Source organism: Pleurodeles waltl, chromosome 6 (assembly GCF_031143425.1).
Source record: "Pleurodeles waltl isolate 20211129_DDA chromosome 6, aPleWal1.hap1.20221129, whole genome shotgun sequence".
Lineage (NCBI taxonomy): Eukaryota > Metazoa > Chordata > Amphibia > Caudata > Salamandridae > Pleurodeles > Pleurodeles waltl.
Genome location: NC_090445.1, coordinates 1216499329 through 1216522749, shown reverse-complemented (window position 1 = coordinate 1216522749; position 23421 = coordinate 1216499329). Strand labels below are relative to the sequence as shown.

The 23421-nt window shown below is 45.1% G+C and overlaps 1 protein-coding gene across 1 annotated transcript in view; it reads right to left on the bottom strand.

Annotated features, from left to right (window-relative positions):
• HK1 (hexokinase 1) overlaps window positions 1-23421 on the bottom strand; it is a 1372133-nt gene that overhangs the window by 1164735 nt on the left and 183977 nt on the right. Inside the window, exon 3 of the mRNA XM_069240524.1 lies at window positions 15197-15345. Coding sequence (XP_069096625.1) covers window positions 15197-15345 — 149 coding nt within the window. The remainder of the gene's footprint in view (window positions 1-15196; window positions 15346-23421) is intronic.

Here is a 23421-nt window from a genome sequence, read left to right as displayed (position 1 = left end):
AATGAACACATAGACAGAGGTGGCGAGAGTAGGAGGGTGGGAGAAACAGAACAGGAGGAAATGGCGATAACCCACACATCCACTTCACATACTAACAATACATAATTTAGCCCCTGCCAGGTAAACAAGAGACCATTTTGCAAACATTAACAATTGAGTCATGCAAGCGATACCCAAACTTAAGGAGCGATCACCTCAACCCTGCAGCCCATACACCTGAATGAAGACTACTACATGCCTATCAACTGGCTAAATGACTGATCTAGCAATTCAACCGAAGAACATACCCAACCACATGTCATCCTTTACAGGATGAAACAAACCTGAGCTCAGAAGAACTGTGCACACAAACTAACTGACAGGAATGTGTGGAGTACATGTGGTACAGAGGTCCATTGATGTTGTATTAGAAGCAAAATACAATGTTAACAAACCATACCTGTCACTGCCCAAATACAGTGCCAATATGATCACCTTGTACTTCTACAGTACACGCAGAAATGGAAGATGCAGCCAGTGACATGATAGAACACTTCAGCAAACCCATTTGTACAGTTGAATGTGTATCACAGTACCAACACTTCTGTTCCTGCATGGCTCTACATAGCTAACGTGTCACACTCCTACATGATTGGTGTGACAACCAGGACTGTACGCTCCCTAAATCTCATCTGATCACGTAAATCCCAAGTATAATAAGGGTCAAAGTACGCAACCATGCAGAAGTCTCCTAGCAGTCTACACTAACCCGCTTGTGGCTGCTGTCCATGTGGGGAGGCCGTACCCAAGTGGGCCTCTGTGGTCTTCCGTGCCTAGGGTCTCAGGTCCTCCTGCCGCTTCCTGCAGTGGGTGCTCTGCCGGCTATGGACCCCCAGGGTCTGCATTTCCTTGGCGATTGCTCACCATAACCATTTTTTGTGGTGGGAGCTGACTTGCATGGGAAACATTCTGAAAATAGGGGCCATGATGTAAATAATATCAATACAGCTGAAATATTTCGCGACACACAACATACACGGACCATGTGCACTGCCAATATACCACGCAAACCATGTGCATGCAAAACCCCAAATCAGTCATAACATGTCAATGTGCACACACTTTCATCATCAAACACCACCGACATGTGGGACAAAGGACGCTGTACTGACCTGTTGCCCTGGAGCACCATACAACCGCTCATAGACCAGTTTCTACAGCTCCTCACTTGTGAAGGTTGAGGCTCTATCCCCTGCAGTCCGTGCCATTGTTGCTGCAAGATTCAGGACACAGCAGCACACGAAGTGGAGGCCTTCTTTGCCCGAATTCCAGGAGTCAAGTAACATAATGGTAGCTACGACCACAGCAGTCATGACCGTCACCGCTGGCGGTGATCGTCATTGGTCCCAGTCTGCCATAGATGTCAATGTTATCCAATGAGAAGTTGCACGGCGGTTCCCACCACCTTCCGGCAAGATGACTGCCGCTGGCGGAATGAGGTCACTTCCATCTATCCAATGCATGCAGGACAGGCGAATGCCATTTCAGTTTGTAACACGACTGCCCTGGCTTCTTACTGTGTCATTACCTGCATATTGGTACAAATTGATTCATTTAGGTTACACTTTGTAGATAATCAGATATGTATTGAGTGTCTGGTGACATCACCACATTTGTCACTACATTCGTCAGTATTTACAATCTGTATGTGAAACACATGGAAGGTGTATGTTTACATGTCCTGTACACGTCCATTGTCACAGGGATTATGTGGCTTGTCTGGTTAGGAATGGGGTGTGGAGTAATGTCTCTTCCCACAACATGACAGGCAACTTACATGAACAATACTTTGTGATTGTCATGTGACATACTTGGTGCACAACATTGTAAGAGGTTCCCACGTTGTTGTTTGTCTCCCTGTCTAGATGTCTCCAAAAGGGAGTGAAAAGGAATGCATCAGTTTAACGGACACTCGTAGATCCTGAAACCACAGAAGAGCCTGACCTATCGACTGAACCATTTGTGCATCAGGTAACTGGTCGCCCAGTTGAAGCCAGATCTCCTGCCGGCTTTGAGAAATCCCCATGCCATCCCTCCAACAGTCCAGGTGTTGTCAGTCCTGCATTTTCTGGTGAGTGGCTCTTTTCAAGTTATTGTGGGACTGGCTGCAGGGATGTCACTGCCCCAGTTCAGTAAGGTGTTGCAGGATATGCTGGATGCCCTACTCAAGCATGTGAACAGGCACATTAGGTTCCCACAATGTCCAGAATTGGCCACTGTTAAAGCAGCATTCTACAATATATCAAATGTCCCACATGTAATAGGGGCCATTGATGGGACTCATCGCCTTGGTACCGCTGAGGGCCAATAAACAGGTCCACAGAAACCGGAAGAGTACATATTCGCTCCAAGTAGGGGTGTTGTGTATTGCAGACAAATACACAACACATGTAAACGCAAAATTCCCCTGATCGGTACATGATTCCTACGTCCTGAGGTACAGCAGTGTCCCTGCATTGATGTCACAGCTACAGGGAGAAAAGACCTGGCTCATAGGTATGTGTACTGCTTTTCATGTCAGACATTTGTACCCTTCCCTACACAGTCTGCCCTCTGCCTAGCATTGTTACCTATAGTCATGTTCCCTTTTCCACACAGGTGACTCTGGATACCTCAACCTGCCCTGGCTCCTCACACCTGTTAGATATCCAACTACACGAGGGGAGAACAGGTACAATGAGGCACATGGCCAGACGAGGCGAGTGATTGAGAGGACTTTTGGTCTCTTAAAAGCTAGATTTCATTGCCTCCATGTCACAGGTGGTGCCCTACGATACCAACCAGGGAAAGTCTGCAAGATCTTTGTTGCATGCTCCATAATCCGGCCCTCAGAAGCGCATCCCACTGTTGGAGGAGGTGGGCATTGATGCTGGAGCAGCGTTTGGGGCCGGTGACTCTGATGCTGAGGAGGAGGCAGACAAGGATGAGGCACATGGCAATAGGGCTGTTCTGATTCGTCACTACTTTCAATGATGAACAGGTATGTGTGATTTGTATATCATCTGCATTTGGAATGTTTTGTCTGTACCCAGAATTTGCATCAAGGTAATGTGGGAACAACAGCCATCCATCTTGGTTTCTGACCCTGAAAGGTAGCTGACTTACCAAGAGGGGTAGTGGAAATGCATTGCTGCTAAGGACATGTGTGGAATGCTGGTGCCATTAATGTACATCCTTATGGTTCTACCAAAGGTTTTGAGTCCTCAGTCTGCCTGTTTGAGTAAATGTTAGGGGGACTTATCAGTCTTGTTCTGCTGCACAGGCATGTCATGCTGCATTGTCAGCTGCTGTGTGGCAAGTACCTCTTCCTGACTACTCAGGGAGGTGAACAATAGAGGATGATACCTATGTGACACCATTCCTGTCCTACACATGTCTGTGAGTGACAATGCAGGCCCTTACATTTGTGGTATCATGGCTGCTGGGGCAGTTATCCTGTGTTTGTGTTCAAATGCTGTGGATGTATGACTGTTAATCACATGCCTTACAACATTGAGCCTAATTCCATTTCATTTTCCCTCTTCAGGTCACATCTCGGTCTGCAAGCTGATTATGAATTGCCTATTGGCATCGTTGACACTGGATGTCACTACAATATGGATGTACTTACACACCTGCTGGAGTGTCCCACTACATCTGTCATTTTAATATTATTGTAGTGCTGACATGTGTATATATTTGTTGCTTGTATACAGAACTGCCACTACAAACAATAAAGAGACGTGCACTATGACTTGTGATAATTTGTCTTTATTTAGTGTATAACATCACAGTCAAGAGGAGTGGGGTAATGGTCTAGGTGATGATCAGAGTGGGTGGTACAGCTTTTTGTTTTACAGGTCCTGTATCCACTTGCCACGGAATGATGTGAACTTGGTTTTGGAAAGCCAACAGGGAGTAACAGTGGCACACAAGGGTGACAGTTCAGCAGATGGATCACTTCCTCGTTTCCTGGTGAGGGGGATTGGTCTTTGCCTCAGGCCCTGTAGGATGTCTGGATGGGTGACCTCTTTTACGGGGGGTCCCTCAGCTGCAGGGGGTAAGGGTGCTGGTGACCTGTGGGTCTACCTGCTGGCCCTCCATTTCAGTAGCAGGTGCTGATGTTGAGAGCAGTGGCGTTGACTGAATACTGGATGGGGCGAGTGGAGGATGTCCGCATGATATTGTTTAATTCCTTTAACTCCTCTAGCATGGAGACCATGGTGGCATTGAGTGCCTGCCACTGCTGGTGGTATTCCCCCTGCAGCCTTTGGGTGTCCTGCAAGGTGGTCAGTATCTGGCCCAACTTGTCCTGGGATTGCTGGTAGGCTCCCAGGACTCTGGAGATAGCCTCTTGGCCAGGTGTGTCCTGTACCTGCCTCGTCCATTGGCCCACGACTGCCCTCGCACTGGCCCTTGCCCCCTTTGCCCCTGGTGCAATGTGCCCCCTCCCACCTGTACCAGGACCATCATTGTCTTCAGTTTGCACCACTGACTCCTGCCCCTGTCCTGTGTGGCACACTGATGATTGATGTGACCTTGGGACACAGGTTTGGGAAGGTGGGCTCTGAGGTGCAATGGATGCCACAGGGGAGGTTGTTTCAGTTGTGGGCAGGGTGAGGCTGGTGGTGGTGAACTGACCACTCATGCTTGATGGGCTGAGTTTGTTATCCATATCCAGACTTCCAGGGGAGTCCTCCACTATTGGACCTGCTTCCAGGCCTGAGCTTTCTGACATTGGCATCCTCTGCTGTGTGGCAGCACTTAGGAGACCTGTGAAATGAGAGGTATTGTGTCACATGATGGTATTGTAGAAGTAACACACATGGATGTATGCCATCATTGACTGGATTTGCGGGGCAGTAATGGCATTGACAGTTACTAGTCCACTGCTGGTGTTTTCATCAGTGGAATGTTGCAATGGGCCTATTTTTGGGAATAGTTAATATTTGTCTCACTACTGTCACTGGCATGCACTGATGTGCATTCCAAATACTTTTTGGTGAAAGGGAGTGACATGGTTTAACATGCAGAGATGTGAAGTGGATGTAGCAGTCATGCAAGGGTAAGGAGAGCTGCTTTGTGGTAGTTGTAGTACTAGCTGCATTGTGGGGTATCCATGCACTAGGTGGGCCTGTGAGGGAATGGTGTCAGTAGGGGGCTGTGGCATGCAAGGGTAGGTATTGGGTCCATGGTGGGTTTGTGCACGTTGGGTGGTCTGAGGGGGTGGTGGGTGTACATGTGGGGCACAGGGACATGTTGGCCGGGACATGTAGTTGACTTATCAGTGTCCAATCCGCGTGTTTTCAGGGTGATGGTACCTGTGATATCTAGGTGTAGTGCTTTCTTTCAGTGTGCTCTTGCCTCATTCTGACAAAGTTTCTGGTTGCAAAGGGTTCTGGGTATGTGTGGGAGTTTGTTTTGTAGTGCTGTAGTCAGGTGTTTGTATGTGTCCCAGATGTGGGGTAAAGGTATGGTCCAATGTGGTGCAGTGTTCTGTTGGAGGTGCCTTTTTTCCCTGCAGCGGTTCAGACCACCAATGGAATAGCGCTGTGTTGAGACCGCGGTGCATATTTGTGAATTGATATTTGGCGGGCAGGATGATCTTGGCGTGGCAGTGCTGGTGGTGCAGCCGCCTCCTTCACGCCATCGTTTTGGCCGACGGTGTCGTTTTTTGGGGTATACTTTCTGGCAGAGATGTGTTGGTGACTTGTAATGCGGCGGTCTTCAGACAGCCATCATTTACGGTCTTTTCAGCAACTGCTCACACAGTGGTCTTCGGTAAAGACCGCCAAAGTCAGAATGACCACTTGAGTGTTTTAATCGGGCCGGGAATGTCGGCTCCAAACTAGATGGTAGCTTTTTCTGCTCCAAAATATATGTTGGGTGTTTCGGCCCTGAGGTGAAAGATGGATGTTTCAGCTCCAACGTGGAAGCCTTCACTCTTCGAGCTGATCCCAAAACAAAGTGTTGAGCGCTGGTCGGTCAACGCCGATTGCATCTTGGTCTTTTTCGGGGTCGAACCCGAGGGTTGGTCATTGAGATGTGTCTTTCGAGTCCTACCATGGCCGGCAAGCAGTGGTGGACCAAAGACCATTTGTGATGTCTTTTTGTATTTTTTTTGGCGATGGTAAGAGGCTGGCGTACTCACGTACTGCACCACTGGCAACTGGCTGTCCACATCGGAGTCTTGGTCAGAATCAGAATCTGTGATGGAAACTGCAGTCTGCGCTTGCTCCTCTCCAAAAATGTTGGGCTTTTGTTCCGACAACTTGGATGTCATTTCTAACCAATGCGCTCTTCGATCCCGCAGAGTTTTTGTGGACCGGAAGGATCAACAGGTCTCACAGGTTTCCTCCTTGTAATCGGGAGAGAGGCAGAGGTTGCACACTTGGGAACTTGGCGTGGCACAGAGGGAAAAAGTAAAATGGAGCCAGATCCATCAGCCTGTGTCGCCGGAAAGGGCTTTTAATCGACCCAGACGATACAATCGGATCGAATATAGATAAAAAACTTGATTTTTCTACTTTAAACTTTCAAAATTCATAACTCTGGTGCTACTGTTTGGCTTTCTGTGGTTTTGATGTCAAATAATGTATTAAATTATACTCTATTTGTCTAAACTAGAGTGGAATGTTTCTTGTGTTGTGTTATAAGTCCTGTATAAATACTTTACATATTGCGCTTAATTTAAGCTTGACACCTTTAATGCAGAGCTACCAGAGACTTAAGCACAGGTTAATTTAGTGGATTTTTGTGGTTCGCCCTGACAAGAATTGTGGCTGTTGCTTGAGAAGGGCTCATACCTCCCAAATCAAAAATCCAGTTTCTCACAAGATGTATATGGTGGGTTGTGCTGATGAGATGTTTATCAACGGCAAAAGGCTTGGCATTACAGAAGTCAGGAGCAGACAAGGCACCTCGGCCAGTGTTTCGGGAAGATAAGTTTTTCAGAAGGAAAAAGTCAGGGTGCAGGAGACAGATGGACATTACATTTATAGCAAGGTATGTGAAAATGTTGGATGAGTAAAGACATTGAAATGAAGTCAGTTGGTGTTGGGGATGGTGTTATTGGACATTCTATGGTAAGTGTTGATTTAAAGGAAAAAGATTCACAGAAGGCAAAGGCAAGGAGGCAAGTTTGGGGTTGGTGGAATCTGGTAAAATGAGCACGCCCATGAGCATGCCCAAAAAAGGGGAGCTGAAGGATAAGGCTGATGAGGTAAACATTTTGGACAAAAAGGATGAAGAAGTGTCGACTAAGCTGTGCAAAGATAAAAAAAACTGCAATACTTGGATCTACGTCTTTGGGGGATCTTCTATAAGGAAGACAAAAGAAAAGATTCAGAAGGGGGGATTTGTGGATATTTTTAAACTAGTTCAATGGAGATATTTATGGAAAAGAAGGTTCTAAAGAAGAAGAGTGGGATTTGGCATGATGCTCGTGGTTGCCGATTAACACTGACAATTGGACATAAGCATTTTAATTTACCCCAGCAGGATTTGTGACACTATCCAGAGAGAACAGTGTGCCATTTTAAATACTAGTTGGGGGAGTGCCTGGTGTAGCTATGATAAGAAGTTCAGCTCCCAGGGGAGCATTAATCCAGAGAAACCTTGAGAGGAGGTGGATTCAGAGTTATGGCCCACAAGATGGCGCCCACATGCCTTGCGCCATCTCCCCATACGGGAAGTGGTTTGCTGCTGCATTTTTGGCCCTTTCTGGGTCGCCTTGCTGGGGTGGGTTGTGAATTTTGGAATAGCGCAACCTATGTCTCCAGTGGGGAGTGTGATGGGGATTCAACAGGGGGTCTTGTGTCTAACAATTATGCCTTTACAAGCATGAATCTTTGGATTCCGGGGGCAGGCACACACTTACACAATGTTCTGGATATGCCACCAGGTGAAAAATAAAGGTATTTTAGGGGCAGAGGACAGCAGGGTCAACTGCCACAGAAAGGGGACTACCCCAGTTAGATTGGAAAAGAAAGTGATGGTTACAGGTGTATTATCCAGACAGAGATGCCGCTATCAAACTGCAGACAAACCTTTTTACGTTTGGTTTTAGACGTGGTTATCAGGATCCCAGGCAACAACACTGGGTTGATAATATGAAATCAGCTAAAGAATGCAATCTGAAGAGGTGATAAATGTGGCCAGAGTATTGGCAAGTGGTTGCGCAATTTCTCAAGCTCTTTTTCACTTTTTTTTTTTTTTACAATGTTTGGGGATAAAGAAGGCAGGAGATAAGCTAGTTTCACATTATCAGCTGGTGAGGGTAGTTTGAAGGATGCCTGGATGTTGAATGTTTTACAAGAATTAGCAGAAGACTTTGGGGGTGATTCTAACCCCGGCGGTCTTAGACCGCCGGGGCCAGGGTCGGCGGGAGCACCGCCGACAGACCGGCGGTGCCCCGCAGGGCATTCTGACCGCAGCGCTTTGGCCGCGGTCAGTGCAGGAAAACCGGCGGTCTCCCGCCGGTTTTCCGCTGCCCCTTGGAATCCTCCAAGGCGGCGCAGCTTGCTGCGCCGCCGAGGGGATTCCGACCCCCCCTACCGCCATCCAGTTCCCGGCGGTCCGCCCGCCGGGAACCGGATGGCGGTAGGGGGGGTCACGGGGCCCCTGGGGGCCCCTGCAGTGCCCATGCCACTGGCATGGGCACTGCAGGGGCCCCCGTAAGAGGGCCCCTAAATGTATTTCACTGTCTGCTGCGCAGACAGTGAAATACGCGACGGGTGCAACTGCACCCGTCGCACAGCTTCCACTCCGCCGGCTCGATTCCGAGCCGGCTTCATCGTGGAAGCCTCTTTCCCGCTGGGCTGGCGGGCGGCCTGAAGGCGGCCGCCCGCCAGCCCAGCGGGAATGTCAGAATTACCGCCGCGGTCTTTCGACCGCGGAACGGTAACCTGACGGCGGGACTTTGGCGGGCGGCCTCCGCCGCCCGCCAAGGTCAGGATGAGGGCCTTTATGTTGCCACTAACCCCAGAAGAAACTGTAGTCTCTAACACAGTGTTGATTTTCTTGGGCACTGAGTTGGATACACTGAAAATGAAGGCTAGGTTACCAGTTAAGAAACTGAGAGGGTTTGTTTCTCTTCACTGGAGGAGCTAGACGTGCGTAATGTTTAACGTCTTTTTGTCCATCTTAATTTAATTAGCAGAGGGGTAAGAGCTGGCAGGACTTTCTGTAAGAGGATGGGTTTGGTACTGCACCAAGGACTGAAGGTTATGTTGGCCTTACGGGGGGATTTCTAAGTATGGTAGCATTTTCTTGAGAGCTTCAACGGTGTGAGCGCATTTTTTGGAGGGTAAAATGGATTAGAATGTTCAGATATTTTCTCACATGTGACAGGTACAGCGGGTGTTGGCCTTTTATGAGACTTAAGATGAAGCAAGAAGCAGTAGCCTGCAAACTGGTTGAGTCAGGACAGAAGAAATGCATTTCCTGAACTCTTTTCTTTGCTGGTAGCATTGGTAGGTTTAAGAATAGAACTGGCAAACAGATAAGTCTTGTTTAATGTGGGCAATATGACATTGGAGTAGTTGGTGAACAAGCAGAATTCAAGAGTTTTAAGGGTTTGAAGCCTTTGAGGAGGCCTATGTGGGGTTTTCTACATAGCAATATTGTTTTTAAGGCAAAATGTCCATTGAGTGAGCAATAACATACCTAACGCTTAATCCTGTTCGCAGTAGCAGCAGTACCAGCAGTCAACCCCGGGAGCGCAGGAGAGGAAGACAGAGTTGCTGCCAGGCATTCGGATCCTGGGGAAATGAGTGTCTCAAGTTTGGCTAAGAATTCTATATCCAGTAGTCCTAGACGGTCCAATATCAAGGCATGGGGGTGTCTCAGAAGAGCAGTACAAGAACAAGAGGTAATGGGGAGAAAGGTTGGGACAGGGTAAAGAGGATGTATGCATTTTGTGTTACAATTGATTGACAAGAGTTTGACAGCAGTTACCATTTCTGGGACATTACAGGTTTGTCATTTTATATTGAGTTATTTAGGGGATGTGTCCTAACAGAACGGGAATTGGTGATAAGAGTACTAATGGGTTTGTTCAAGGGTTATGAAGGAAGTGAGAATAGTAAGTATCCAATATTGGTTTATTTGTAAGGACAGATATTGGGAGTGTTGTTTTTTTGTTATTGTGACAGTTGTGAGGCAAATGTTTTCAGTCTTCGCATGGTCTGGATGTTGTTTTGGGCTTTGAGTGTCGAGTTGCTGGGGTTTAAGGATAGCTCAGGATTGAAACATCATGAGGTGGTTTTGGATGAAACAGTATTAAAGATATGGGGTTAAAGGGACTGGGGAGATAAGTAGTTTTGAGACTGATGAAGCATGTCTTTTGGCTTCGTGGCAAGGTTACTAAAATCCGAAGTCTCATACTGAGGAAGAAATATTTTGCTAAGTTGATAGCACAAAGGTTACAGTGGCTAATAGTTTGGGAGTTTTACAAGAGCCCATGTCTTATTTAAGTTTGGCTGCCAAAAATGTAAGCACAGGTATATTTAGGATTAGAGCTGCTTTAGAGGCAGCAAGTTTAGGATTTCAGAATAATGACATCAGGAGGATTGGGAGGTGGCACTCGAGGTTTGTGAGCAATATGGGAGCAGTGAATTGGGTGCACAACTGAGGTTTGTTTCAAGGTGCGTTTACGGCCAGGCTTCAGAAAAAATACTGACTTGGATTAATGAACACTCTTTGGTCTGGTGGACTGCATAATTCGCTGACAACCATCTATGTGGTCGCTCTTTAGGACCTCTGAGCAACAGATAAGAGATTTACTGGTGGACTGAGAGAGGGATGATATGGGGAGGGTAACGGTTGCCCATATTAACTGAGTTGTTTCATGGAAGGGGCTGTCCGGACCGCCTTGCAATTAATTTAGGAAAGAATGACATGGTCCAACTACTGGGTCTATCATTACTAAATGGGTAATGGAAGATGACTTGGGAAGGATAAAGAATACCTGGACTGTAACATGTATAGTTTGGCCCAAATCAGTGTGTAGGAGGACATGGCGGGTTGGATTAAAACACACTGGTGTGGATAACGCACGACATAAGCTGAACAATTAGTTTTTTGTTTTTTTTTACTTCAGGTACAAAGGTGCTGTCTCACGACCATTTTAAAGAACGGGATGTCTCAGTTTATTATGCAGATGCAGTGCATTTATCTTTGTTTGGCAATTAACACAATGTGCTGGAGTTGCAGGAGTTCATTTGTGAGGGAGAGAAGATTGAGTGCTGAACACACTATGGGATATTTCGTGTGATTATAGGACACAGAGAGGGAGAGCAGGATAATACATTAGCAGTGTTTTCCTTGTTGGCAGTAGGTAAAATGAGGGATAGTGAGTCACAAGCAGCCATATCCATCCCTCTGATGGTTGGGAGGCACAGAGCATGGCCTGGGGAGGGGGTGGTAGTTGGGGACAGTAGATTAAGCTGGTGAGAAATGTGAAAGTCTGGTGACGTGCTTTGGTGATGTGGCTATGATAGAACTTGTTGTGAGATGGGCGAGGGAAAATGCAAGTGTGGCGTGTGAGTGATTTGTTAGGGATGGATTTGTATCTTCTGGGGGGCATTTAGGGGATGGAGGAGGCCAGGTTTTCTCTGTTTTTCACTGTGTACTGGTGAGGCTTGGGCTTTTATCTGCTGTGTGCAACAATGTTTTGAACTGAAGACTTGTTCATAATAAAGTCGCCTTTCTCACTATATAGCAGTCTGTTACTGATGTGAAATCATGCTGGATGCATGTTACAGTGTGATGTTTGATACAGAGGGTCTGAATTAGATGTTAGAAAGGGTATTTTATTGTAACAGTGACTAACTCCCATTTCCACCAACCTGACGTTTTACCCCCTTTAATTAGAGTTGGGAAGACTGTCAGTGTGCAGACTGCAGAGACTATGCCATCTCTGCAGCCTACATACACCTCCGATAACCCTATGGAGAAAAGGTCATACTTTGAGAGGGTGGACACATGGCCATTTGTCACTGCCCATCACTACGGCAGGAACGGGCAGTGATAAGTTTTAAATTACCCTCATGCCATGGGGGAATGCTCCCATCATGAGGAGTTCATTGTGTTTTTTTTATCTCCAAAAAGAAAATCCCGCTTTGAATCAGCCCTATAGTGTATATGACTATTGCTTCCCAGATTGCACAGTATTTGCTGCTGTACATCCAGCCTTCTATAAGTCAGAGAGCTACACTTGCCTAAGCACAGAGTTTCTGCCTGTCTGTACTTGTTCATATCAGTGAGCTTTTACCTCGACTCAGACAACCGAAAGAGGACAGTGCACTGCATCAAGTGGATCCGTGCTGGGAGCAGAGTAATTGCTGTGATGGGTTCACCATGACTAGACTCCAAATTCATCACCTTCTGTGGCATCAGCTTAGACCCACCCAAATTGTACCTTCAAAATAAGCCTGTTGCCTCTTGTGGCCTCTCTTTCCCTACAGTGCAACTGCTCCCAAGCTCAACGGCTTAATCCTAGATACTGTGTTGCCACAAAGCGCCATTTCAGTGTGCTATTCTCAGGCCAACGCTGGCAGCACCTGGAGGGCCAGTCCCTCTCACACTCTTCACACTCTTACAGCCCTTCATCTCATACACACACTTGTGACCGGGCCCTCCAGTAGTGAGGTCAACATGAGATGAGACCCACCAACCAAGAGGAACTCCACCTTAGCACTGTTGTTGCCTTTGCTGTGATAGCTCTGCAAGTGAGGGAAACTTGCACTACTACTGCACATGCTGTATGTGTTCTGTGTAAGGGAAAGATGCTTTACTGTAATGTTGTATTTGGGTGAATAATGGTGACATAGTTATTTGGTGTGTGAGTGGCAAACTTACATGGTTGATGCCATTGTACCTGATGTGTGTGTGTGTATCTGCCTACATGGGCATTTGTATACAGCCTGCACTGCTGATGCCCATGTAACTGTTCTTTACATATTTTGAGAAATCATGCACTTGCCTGGTCTGTTCTTTTCCCTTGCACCCTATGTTTCTACAGCGGACACTGTACGGCCTTGCATGCAGCATAACATTGGTTCACCTTGCAACTCCTCTTTGAATTCTAGGTGGCTCTATTGCACCTTTTATTTCTCCCTCCATCTAACACTCCCCTTGATCCTTGCATTTCCAAATGGCATGCTATGCTCCACGTTCACACAATAGGCAGCCCTTTATCATATGCTTGCTACCCTATGCTCCCACTCCCACCCGGCCCTCCTGCTTTCCAGTGTGTGACCCACTCATAACTCCTGTACACCCACTCCTTCACTTTGCACCTCCTGCTCATTTCTTTGCAACCTTCACCCTTACCTATTTTTATCTTTTGCACCATGCTGCACATTTGCACCTTGCACTTTCCTATGCACCATGCGCTCTCTACTTGCACCATGTGCTCTCTGAACTCTGTGCCCTCCTGGGCCTAGCAGTGCAAGATGGGCTGTCCCTATTGGAGCAGGACCAAGATGCATTTGTATTTGACTAGCCTCTTTCTAGAGTGGCATAACAGGTGAAAAAAAGAGTGCTCCCCAATATGGCCCAGGTGTTCACCAATGGCTGAGATTAATTCAAGCATTCCTTTGATGAATTTTTTGTTTGTTGTAGTTGACATCGCAAATGTGATGGGTATGTTCACATGTATGTGTCATGGCCCTTTCTTCCCTGGCTCCGGATATTCTACAGTGTGTACAGCCCTTTGTGTGAGGATAGGCACAGCCCTATTAAGGTGTAGGTGTCAGCTCATCTCTCCCATTAAGCCCAGGAAGACCCATCGGCCTGGTGAGGGGCCATCAGGATGCAAATGTCACACCCAAGCTCCCTTTGTGTGTGACTGTCCAGAGGGAAAGCACAAAGTCCAATTTTCATCTATGCCGGATGTGTATTCAGAGACAGGCAGAGGTACAGTATGGTTAAAGTAAATAAATGCCAACTTTCTTAAAGTGGCATTTTCAGACCTGCAAGTTAAAAACCAACTTTACTAAAAGATGTGTTTTTAAATTGTGAGTTCAGAGACACCAAATTCCCCAATGCTCCCAGTAGGAAATTACACTTAAAGCATGCTTTAAGGCAATCCCCATGTTAACCTATGGGAGAGATACTTCAGTAGCTGGACATTTTAAACTTAAAAATACATGTCCAACTTTATAAATACAGTGCACCTTGCCCTTGGGGGCTAATCAGGGCATACCTTAGGAGTGACTTATATGTGATAAAATGAAGGCTTGAGCTTGGCAAGTCGGTATACTTGCCAGGTCGAAATGGCAGTTTAAAACTGCCCACACAGGCTCTGCAGTGGCAGGCCTGAGACATGCTGGAAGGGCTACTGTAGTGGGCTCACAGTTTCATCAGTAGCATTTAATTTACAGGCCTAGGGCACATACGGTGCACTTTACTAGGGGCTCACAAGTAAATTAAAGATATGCCAACTGTGGATATGAGAATGTGAACAAGTGTTATACTACAGAGCACCTGCACTTTAGCAGTGGGAAGCAGTGGTAAAGTGTGCAGAATCCTACAGGCCAGCAAAAATGAGTCAGAAAAACAGGAAGTCAGAGAAAAAAAGGTTAGGAAAAACCATGCCAAGGATACCAGGTCTAACTGCTCCCCTACCATAATTTATACAAGAGTGAGTTTCTTGCATGTTTTGACTGGAAACCGGAGTTCCTTGCAAGGCATACTGAGGCAAACAAAAGTAAACCACAAATCCACTACTGCTGCTGAAACTGAAATGTGCAGACATGAGCTAGTGTGCGTGTGATATGTAAACCCCCTTGATGTTCTCCCAGGGATCCAAGAGAGCATGCATTATGGACATCAGTTGTCCCCTACAACTCAAATCTCACCTTTCTCCAAGGATTTGTGGTGACGCTGACTGCAAGAAGCACCACTCACCAGTTTTACTGCGACCACCTCTCCCCCATTGTAATCTGCATGGAAAGTCAGGGCTGAGCAATAAGCCATTCTGTCCACCATGGACATGTGGCTTGAGGACTATAGTCCCACTGCACCAAGGTTATTTGGTTGCTTCTACCTTCTGCAGTCTTCAAAACCAACTGCCTACGGAAAAACTATCCAGCTTCAAAAAATTGACACTACTGCATAAGTTAAAATAACATGGAGGAGCCCACTTTGCTAGAGCACAAAGACAGATACCTACCCGTGTCCCAGTACCATGTATGATATCTTCTGGTATATCATAAATTTCACTTTCCATCTGTACTGTCTGCTTTTTTTCATGAGAAACCTTCACCCGCAAAATCCGAAAATTTGATCCACCAAGATCCAATGCAATGAAGTCTCCTTTTTCTGTTTTAGAGGAAAAAAACTTTAATTACCAAATCAGCTTCAGACAAAGTTGTTGACTCTTGCTTTATAAGGTTTAACAGAAGTAAAAGTTAAGGATAACGTCAATGCAGTTTTGATTTGTTTTATTCCTTCAGAAATAACATACGTATCAAGATAACTTTTGGATGACTAAAATTCAGTTTTCCTCATTTGAAATACACTATAAGATACTAGAATTAGAACATACACTAAAGATTAACGTATGGCCTGATATGGAAATGATCTGGGATTTGCGAATCGGTCAGAACCCGATCTGCAGTTGCAAAAAAAAAAACAAATTACTGTGTAATGTACGAAATCAAAAGACATTCGAACAATAGCACAGCACACCGAACTTTTTAAAAAAAAACAACGGTATGTGTATATCAGTCACTAAAAATAAATTTTGTAAATGTACATGCTAATCATTCCCAAATCCTAAATAGTCGCAAGAACAAACAGATGCTTGGAGGGGGTTTGAGGGCTGCATTACCAGGGGGCGCAAATGTCTCGGTATAGTATTGTACCTGAAGTTAGCCTGGAAGTAGGATCTTGTTTATTTGTCTCGTTCCCAGTCTGTGTTCATTTACATGCAGCCAAAGAACATAAAAAAGCATGGGAACTGTGATCCCAAGTGCCATGGAGAGGGCGGCCAGTCAGTGTGGGTGGGGTGTTAATTGCCTGCATAAAATGAACAAAATATCAAAATATTCTATAACTGTTTTGATGTTTTTATTTGCTTACCGTTAACCACATATAAAATAACACTCACACTTTAAATTAAAAATAAATGCAAATTAATCAGCAGAAAAGACACTCTTACAGGACGAAATCTCAGTTGGGTAATACAACCACTGCAGATGTCTATGTGCGTGACTAGAGAGTCACATAATTGAATCCTGCCTCATGCAGTGGAAATAGTGACTTGCTTTTATAGTGCTACAAGATCCCTGCAGAAAGCACGGTGAATGTGTCATTAGTTTAAAATATCATTACACACAGCTAAGGACAGACTGAAGGAAAATTATTTAGGCGCAGAATTACAAAGACTTGAGGTTGGTGTCTGTTTTTTTACACCAAAAGAGACGAAAAGTGTTTTGGTATTTACAATCCAGCGCAACTCACGATTTGCACTAGATGGTATCGAAATGTAATGCAAGGATACTAAGCTCTGCTCAGGGCCCAGATTTACTAAAGCTTTGCAACAGGTTTGAGCTACCTTTGAAACGAAAAATGATGGAAAGTGTTATGCTGGCATTTATTATCCAACTCAAGTCAAGGTTTGCATTAGATAGCTTCCCAAAGTAACACAAAGTTTTGCAACATGCTACCTTTTATTACTGTGCATATTGAGGGCATTCCATGGGTAGTGCAAGAGCGTTCCCATGCAACCACCATGGATTTTGATGCAAGTATCTGTTCACAAAGAATTGTGGATGGAGATTTGCTTCAAAATCAAGAGTCTCTTTAAGGCAGGTGTAGTGAGGAGAAATGTTTTCATTTCTCCTCGTTTTACCCTCTCTGCATGTGTGCTGAATTCTACAGCACACACAGAAAGAGATGAATGCCTAAAAGCATAGCTTTTGTACAAAAAGAGCCTTCCGGTAAAAAACGATGCTGGACATAATGCAGACAGCCCTGCACTATGGCACAACAGTGCCTACTTGACGCATGGCAGCTCAAAGTGTGACAGCGCAAGTAGAGAGCAGAACAGCGTCATATCCTACCAGATACAACACAGTTCTACTTACTACCGTTCATGCAATGTACCGTTCACTTGCTGTGCTGCGTTGCATGATTTCTTAATTAATCTGGGCCTTAGTGTTACAGATAAAACAAGTGCTTTCAAAGTATATATTTTAGTAATACGTATTCAAACTGTGTACAAAATAAGACTGTACCTAGTACTAACATTTTCATAAGAGTCCATTAAAAGAACACATCGCATAACTCAGCTGATAGCACTCTTCCATTATCTATCAGGAAGAATACATGTTTGTCACCACGGAGCTTCAAGCAACTCCATCATTTAAAGCCAATACTGGCTCCAAAGCAGTCATTAAACTTGCTGATAAACCAATTTCACACATTTACGTTTCTTTCAGCTAGCTGGCACTCTGGTGAGAAGGTCTGTTTCTTCTTTAGCTTTCTGTCCGTCCCCAGGCTTCACAGCACAGCACAGGAGACCTGCCCCCCGCTATTCTCTTTCAGCATGAGGCTCCTCAAGGCCTGCATTAACTGTTCAGGGACGTGTGGTTATTTTTTAACAACATTTATGCAAACTGTTTTTGCAAACTTAAAAAACACACGGGCACATGGATCCCCATAGATTCCACCTGCTTCCACCTCTGTTTACATGCAGATTGTCATTGCTACCATTAAGGTCCAGGTCACCCTTGCTGTGCAGGGCACAATTAAAAGAAGAGCGAGTTGTGGGGCTACCGCCCCATTTTGTTTAAAACAATAGGGCAGACATCCTGCTTTGGATCGTAGGCCTAGGTATGATGGCCTCCTAGAATGGGTGGAGGAGGTAGTTTTTAGGTATAGTTGGTGCTGCAGGTGTAGTGCCACCAGAGCCCAGAGGAGGACAGGGTCAACTAAATCCAAATTACGTCTTTTTTTCTATTGATCCTTGCTTGCAGTAATGCCCTGTGCAGCCTTGCAGTGCCTCTGTTGCTGTAGGTCTTAGAGCACTGGCTCATGCAAGGGGAATATTGATGCAGCGGAGAAACCTTACTTTGGGCCTAAGGGAAATAGAAAGGAGGGGTATGGAGAAAGCTAGGGCACATGTTTTTTTAACAAAAAGCAGGGGAGACATTATTAGCAAAGCAGGTGTAGGGGCACTAGAGCTCAAGAGTGTGAGTGGCCCACTGCATCAAAATTATATCCATCTTCCATAACAAAAAAGGCAGCAGAGCTCATATTCCTTACTGGTGTTAAGAGTGGGGGGAACTGTAGCTGCAGAGGGGACAACATGTGGCAGATATTTTCTTCTGAAAGGGATAGAGTGTGTGTCAAAATTGGAGTGATAGCCAGACATGGTAGAGAAAGCGTGAAAGAGGCACACGAGACAGACTGCTACTCAGGGCCACAGCAATCATTAATGAAGCAGCTACATTGGAGCCCTGGAGTATGAGGGGCGCACAACACCCCAACTTAAGGGGAGTAGTGTTTACTCATCAATTTCTGTTTAATGACTTCCAAGAGCTCAGCCCAGCACATAGACTGTACAGTTTGACAGCAGAGCAAAAATATTGGATTCTGTCATGGTGGTGAACGGGATGGAGGTGCCTGCACCTCACAGCCACTGTTGAGATGAGAGGGCAGGGCTCCTCAGTTTCACTGAGTTGTTAGGGAGGAAACACTCTGATTCAGCATCTCTCGTCATGGCGGTGAAAGCAGGATGCCGAGCACCACAGCAGAAGCGGACAAATGAAGAGTATGAACCCAATTCAGAACCCAGATTCAACAGAATCAGCAAGGTGGCAATGTAATGCTGGGACTGGGAAGGAGAGAAATTGAATTAATGGCCCAAGGTGGGGGGAACAGGAGTGAAGTCCGGAGCAACGATAATGAGGTCAGATTAACTTTGCTCCTCTTTTATGACTGCTGGGATCTTGCTAACTTTACTGGGAGGAGCTTAATCCTACAGTAGGGGGGGGTGCTGATTGTTGAGTTTCAAATGTGCTGTTTAGCTCTTTTTAAAAAAAATAAACAAAGAGCAATGAAAACATACTTGAAATTCCCCTCATAAAAATAAACAGTACTGTATAAACATGGACAGCAAAAAACGTATCCGCTCTTCCTGGAAGAGTTGAGGCAGACACAAGTGGTTTATCCCGAACCATGGCCTCTAAAAAAATATCTAAACAGTTTCTCAAGCATTATGAAGGAACGCTGATTCTGGAACAACTGCCTAGAGCTAGTGATACTGCAGAATTTATTTCAAATTAAATTTCAACTCCCACCACATTGGATAATTTGCAGCTAGCTCCAAGGAGAACTGAGGGGGTGACAAGCAGGGCAATAAGGCTTCCAGATAAGTATTAGGCTAGGGGACACAGGACAGATGCTGGAAGGCCTTAGTGAGAGATAAGTCATATCTGCTTTTTACGAAAACTGCAATCTTGCAACCAAGGAAACAGACAAAGATATAAATGGGGATAATGCCCCTTCTCTCAGTATTTTGACTTCATTCAAAGGCCATAATTTAGCAAGCAATCCACCCCCCTGACAGATAGGACATAAGCCTAGTCAGGAGGCCCTGTCTAGACCAATGGACATTGGGGCAAGGCAAGAAACCATTCCTCTCCAGAATTGTGCACCTTTTTGTAAAGACTCACTTGTTGCTCCCCAAACTTTTATGCAACTACTGGAGACAAATCTGAAAGACAAAGAGAACTCAAGTCCTCTCAAAAACTGAAAAGTCTGAAGTTGCAGAATCAGCCATTGGGAATTGATAATAAACTTTCTCTTATCACTGACTGCCTTGAGGAAGTCGAACAGAGACTTTAAAAACTGGAAGACCAGCTGGACAAATACAGAACAAATTATGTTTTGAAAAATCAATTACTGCTTTAAAAAATAAACATGATGAAATGGAGAACTATTAAAAATGCAACCATTTAAAGGTTAATGGAATTCCCAAAAATACTGAAGGCTTGGGAGAGATGATTCCATTTATTGAGCAATTAATTCAGAAGTATATTCTGCCAGACAGTACAGCGGACTAGACAATTATGAGAGCTCACAGAGTCCCTGGGCAAACTAATTACACATGTGAAATATCCTGGAACATTTCAGGTGAACTTTTCTGACAACCAGAAAAAAGAACAAATCTTGCAAAAGCAAGACAACAGAAGTTGTTTGGAAGATTTTAGCTTTCAGGTCTACCCAAATATGACAGTGGAAGCGACAAAGAGATGTAGAGACGTTCTGAATTTATTGGATACTTTCAAAGCTCTAGGTGCACAAGCTTCATTAGTGCAACAATCTAAGTTGAAATTGTTGTATAAGGGTTGCTTTCAGGGTTTCACTTCTGTAGAACAGGCCCTTGTGTTTTTAAATGAGTATATAGCTCAAAAGACAGCTAAGACTACTTAATTAGAATAATAGTGAAAATGGAGAAGCACAGTCTTCTTCCTCTGGGCGAAGCCCTGTGTGCAGTTCCATGGCACCCGAAAAGGTTGATAATGTCCCCTACCCCCTGGAAGAGAAGACAGGCATCATCCTACAAGGAATTCAATGGGTAGAGAAGGGGAAAGTAGACTGGATGGGACGGGTGACTGGACAGCAAGGTTGGGGAGGATTGAGTACGTATGGTGGTGAGGAAACAGCAGAGGTAAAAAAAGGAGAAATCACTAATAAAAGAGAGATGTACTACTTAAAGAGCAAACTATGTGAAGGCACATATGCACTTAAGCACGTTTACATTTCAGCACTTGTGTAAAGGCACTTATGCACTTAAGCACTTTTACATTTGAGCACTTATGCACTTTAAAAAGGAAAATCTGTTAAAAGCACTTAGGCACTTATGCATTTAAGCACTTTGCATATTTTAACAAGCATGTGCTTTAAGCATGTTGTACTTTATTTTGAAATGCTGTATACGATTCTATATTTATAAAGCAAGATTGCACTCTATTAGCTGGAAATCTGAAGCGACATGAGGAAGATGGAATCACAAGATGGATAGATGCAGATAAAACCAACAGGAGATATAGGGTTCTATGGACAGCTACTATATCAAGAGAAATAAGGACTGTAGTTATACTACTTTAGCTAAGTTTTTAGAAACAATAAGATGTCATCAAGGAAAGATGATTTGAAGGTTCTCTCATTTAATGCCAATGGTCGAAATGACAAGTGTCTAAGGCAAGTCGTAGAAAAGTGGCTACTGGGATATTCACCCAATATAATACTCACATGAATATTTTAAATTCAGCAACTTTTTCCGCCTGGTCTGGGTTCAAAGTAGTTTCCTGCTCTCAGGCAGCTCATAGATGGGTGGCCATTTTCATTAATAAGAAAATTCAGATGGAGACTTTAACCTTCCGGATGGATAAAAATGGTAGATCAGCCTGGGTGCATGGTGTAATAGCTGGATCATGACTCACATTCACTACAGTTTAAGAACCTATAGAATTTAATCCAGAACCACTAGCTGAGATCTTTAATTCTCTTATGATATATCCCGGATTAGTAATATTAGGAGGAAATTTCAATTTCCTTAAGGATCCTAGGTTAGACTCTTTGGCAATAATCTGCAGACAAAATAAGCATAAAACTGCAAAGAGTTTGGCGTAATATAAGCAGAGCTTGAATTTGGTCAATCCTTGAACAGAAAACTCCATCAAGAATGCCCATGTTTCTTGCCCATATTTACGTCTGCAGCGAGATTGCATTTCTTTCTAGCCCCAGCTAGCATTACAAAAAATATAGCTACCATTCAAACAGGTTAGCTGAACATTCTCTGCTTGAAATATACATTGCAAATATTCATCAACTGCCCCCTCTCACAGATGGGCTCTAAATGGATCATACATAGCGGAAGAGACCTGGGGTACTGAAATGGAAAAATAAATAAATCATTATTTCTGGTTAAATATGCATTGAGCAAAGCTAGATATGGTGTGCGACGTGTTTAAGGCAACAATGAGCCAACATCAAATCTTACGATATTGCAAGGAAGCACAGCGTAAAGCAGGAAAGAAAGTGGCTAACACAACAAGCCCAAGAGTGGTATAATAATTTAAAAAATACACTGAATCGCCAATGCTTGGAAAAGGCTAATAAAGAAATACATTATAATTATTATAGAAAGGTTACTCAAAGTAATAGAGCCTTCACGCAGTTGGTTTATGGAGAGAGTGAGTATGAAGGTAGTTTTTTAGTCTGGCAGGCATGGGAAAAAGTTGTGAAAAATACAATTAAATCACTTTTAGATGCAGATCCAAAAACTAATATCAAGCTAGCGGATAGCAAAAATATTCAAATGGAGTGTTTCAACATTATAGCCGCTTACATAGTCAAAGGCAATCCACTGACCACAGTAGATTACATGCATTTTTGGAAAAACTGTTGTTACCTGTATTAGGTAGACAGGCTAGGGAACTGTTATTAAACATGATCACGCCTAAAGAAGTTGCAGATGTGATTGAATTTTATTTAATGTCAAGGCGTGTGAAGCAGATGGGTGTCCTGCTGACACTTTCATAAGGTTTGCCAAAATCTTAAACTTGTTGGTTGTTCAACTTGCAAATCATATTTAAAAGGGGGGAAATGTCCCAGAATCTTCTAAGACAGCTGTACCAGTTTGTTTCTTTAAAAGAAATAAGAATCTGGAAGATCTGAATTCGTGTAGATCACTTAGGGGGTGATTCTGACCCCACAGGGTCGGCGGTGCCCCGCAGGGCATTCTGACCGCGGCGGTAAAGCCGCGGTCAGACCGGCAACACTGGCGGTCTCCCGCCAGTGTGCCGCCGCCCGTTTGAATCCTCCAAGGCGGCGCAGCTAGCTGCGCCGCCGAGGGGATTCCGATCCCCCCTTCCGCCATCCAGTTCCCGGCGGTCCGCCCGCCGGGAACCGGATGGCGGTAGGGGGGGTCGTGGGGCCCCTGGGGGCCCCTGCAGTGCCCATGCCACTGGCATGGGCACTGCAGGGGCCCCCGTAAGAGGGCCCCTACGAGTATTTCACTGTCTGCTTGGCAGACAGTGAAATACGCGACGGGTGCAACAGCACCCGTCGCACCTTCCCACTCCGCCGGCTCGATTACGAGCCGGCTTCATCGTGGGAAGGACGGTTTCCCCTGGGCTGGCGGGCGGCCTTTTGGAGGCCGCCCGCCAGCCCAGGGGAAACCTCAAAATACCCACCGCGGTCTTCCGACCGCGGTACGGTATTTTGGCGGCTCCCACCGGGCGCGCGGTGACCGCGCCCGGCGGGAGTCAGAATGACCCCCTTAGTCTGCAAAATTCAAATTATAAAATTATTTCAAAACTATTGGCAAATAGATCTAATTCAATAATAAGTCAGCTGTCCGATCAGGACCAAAATGGCTTT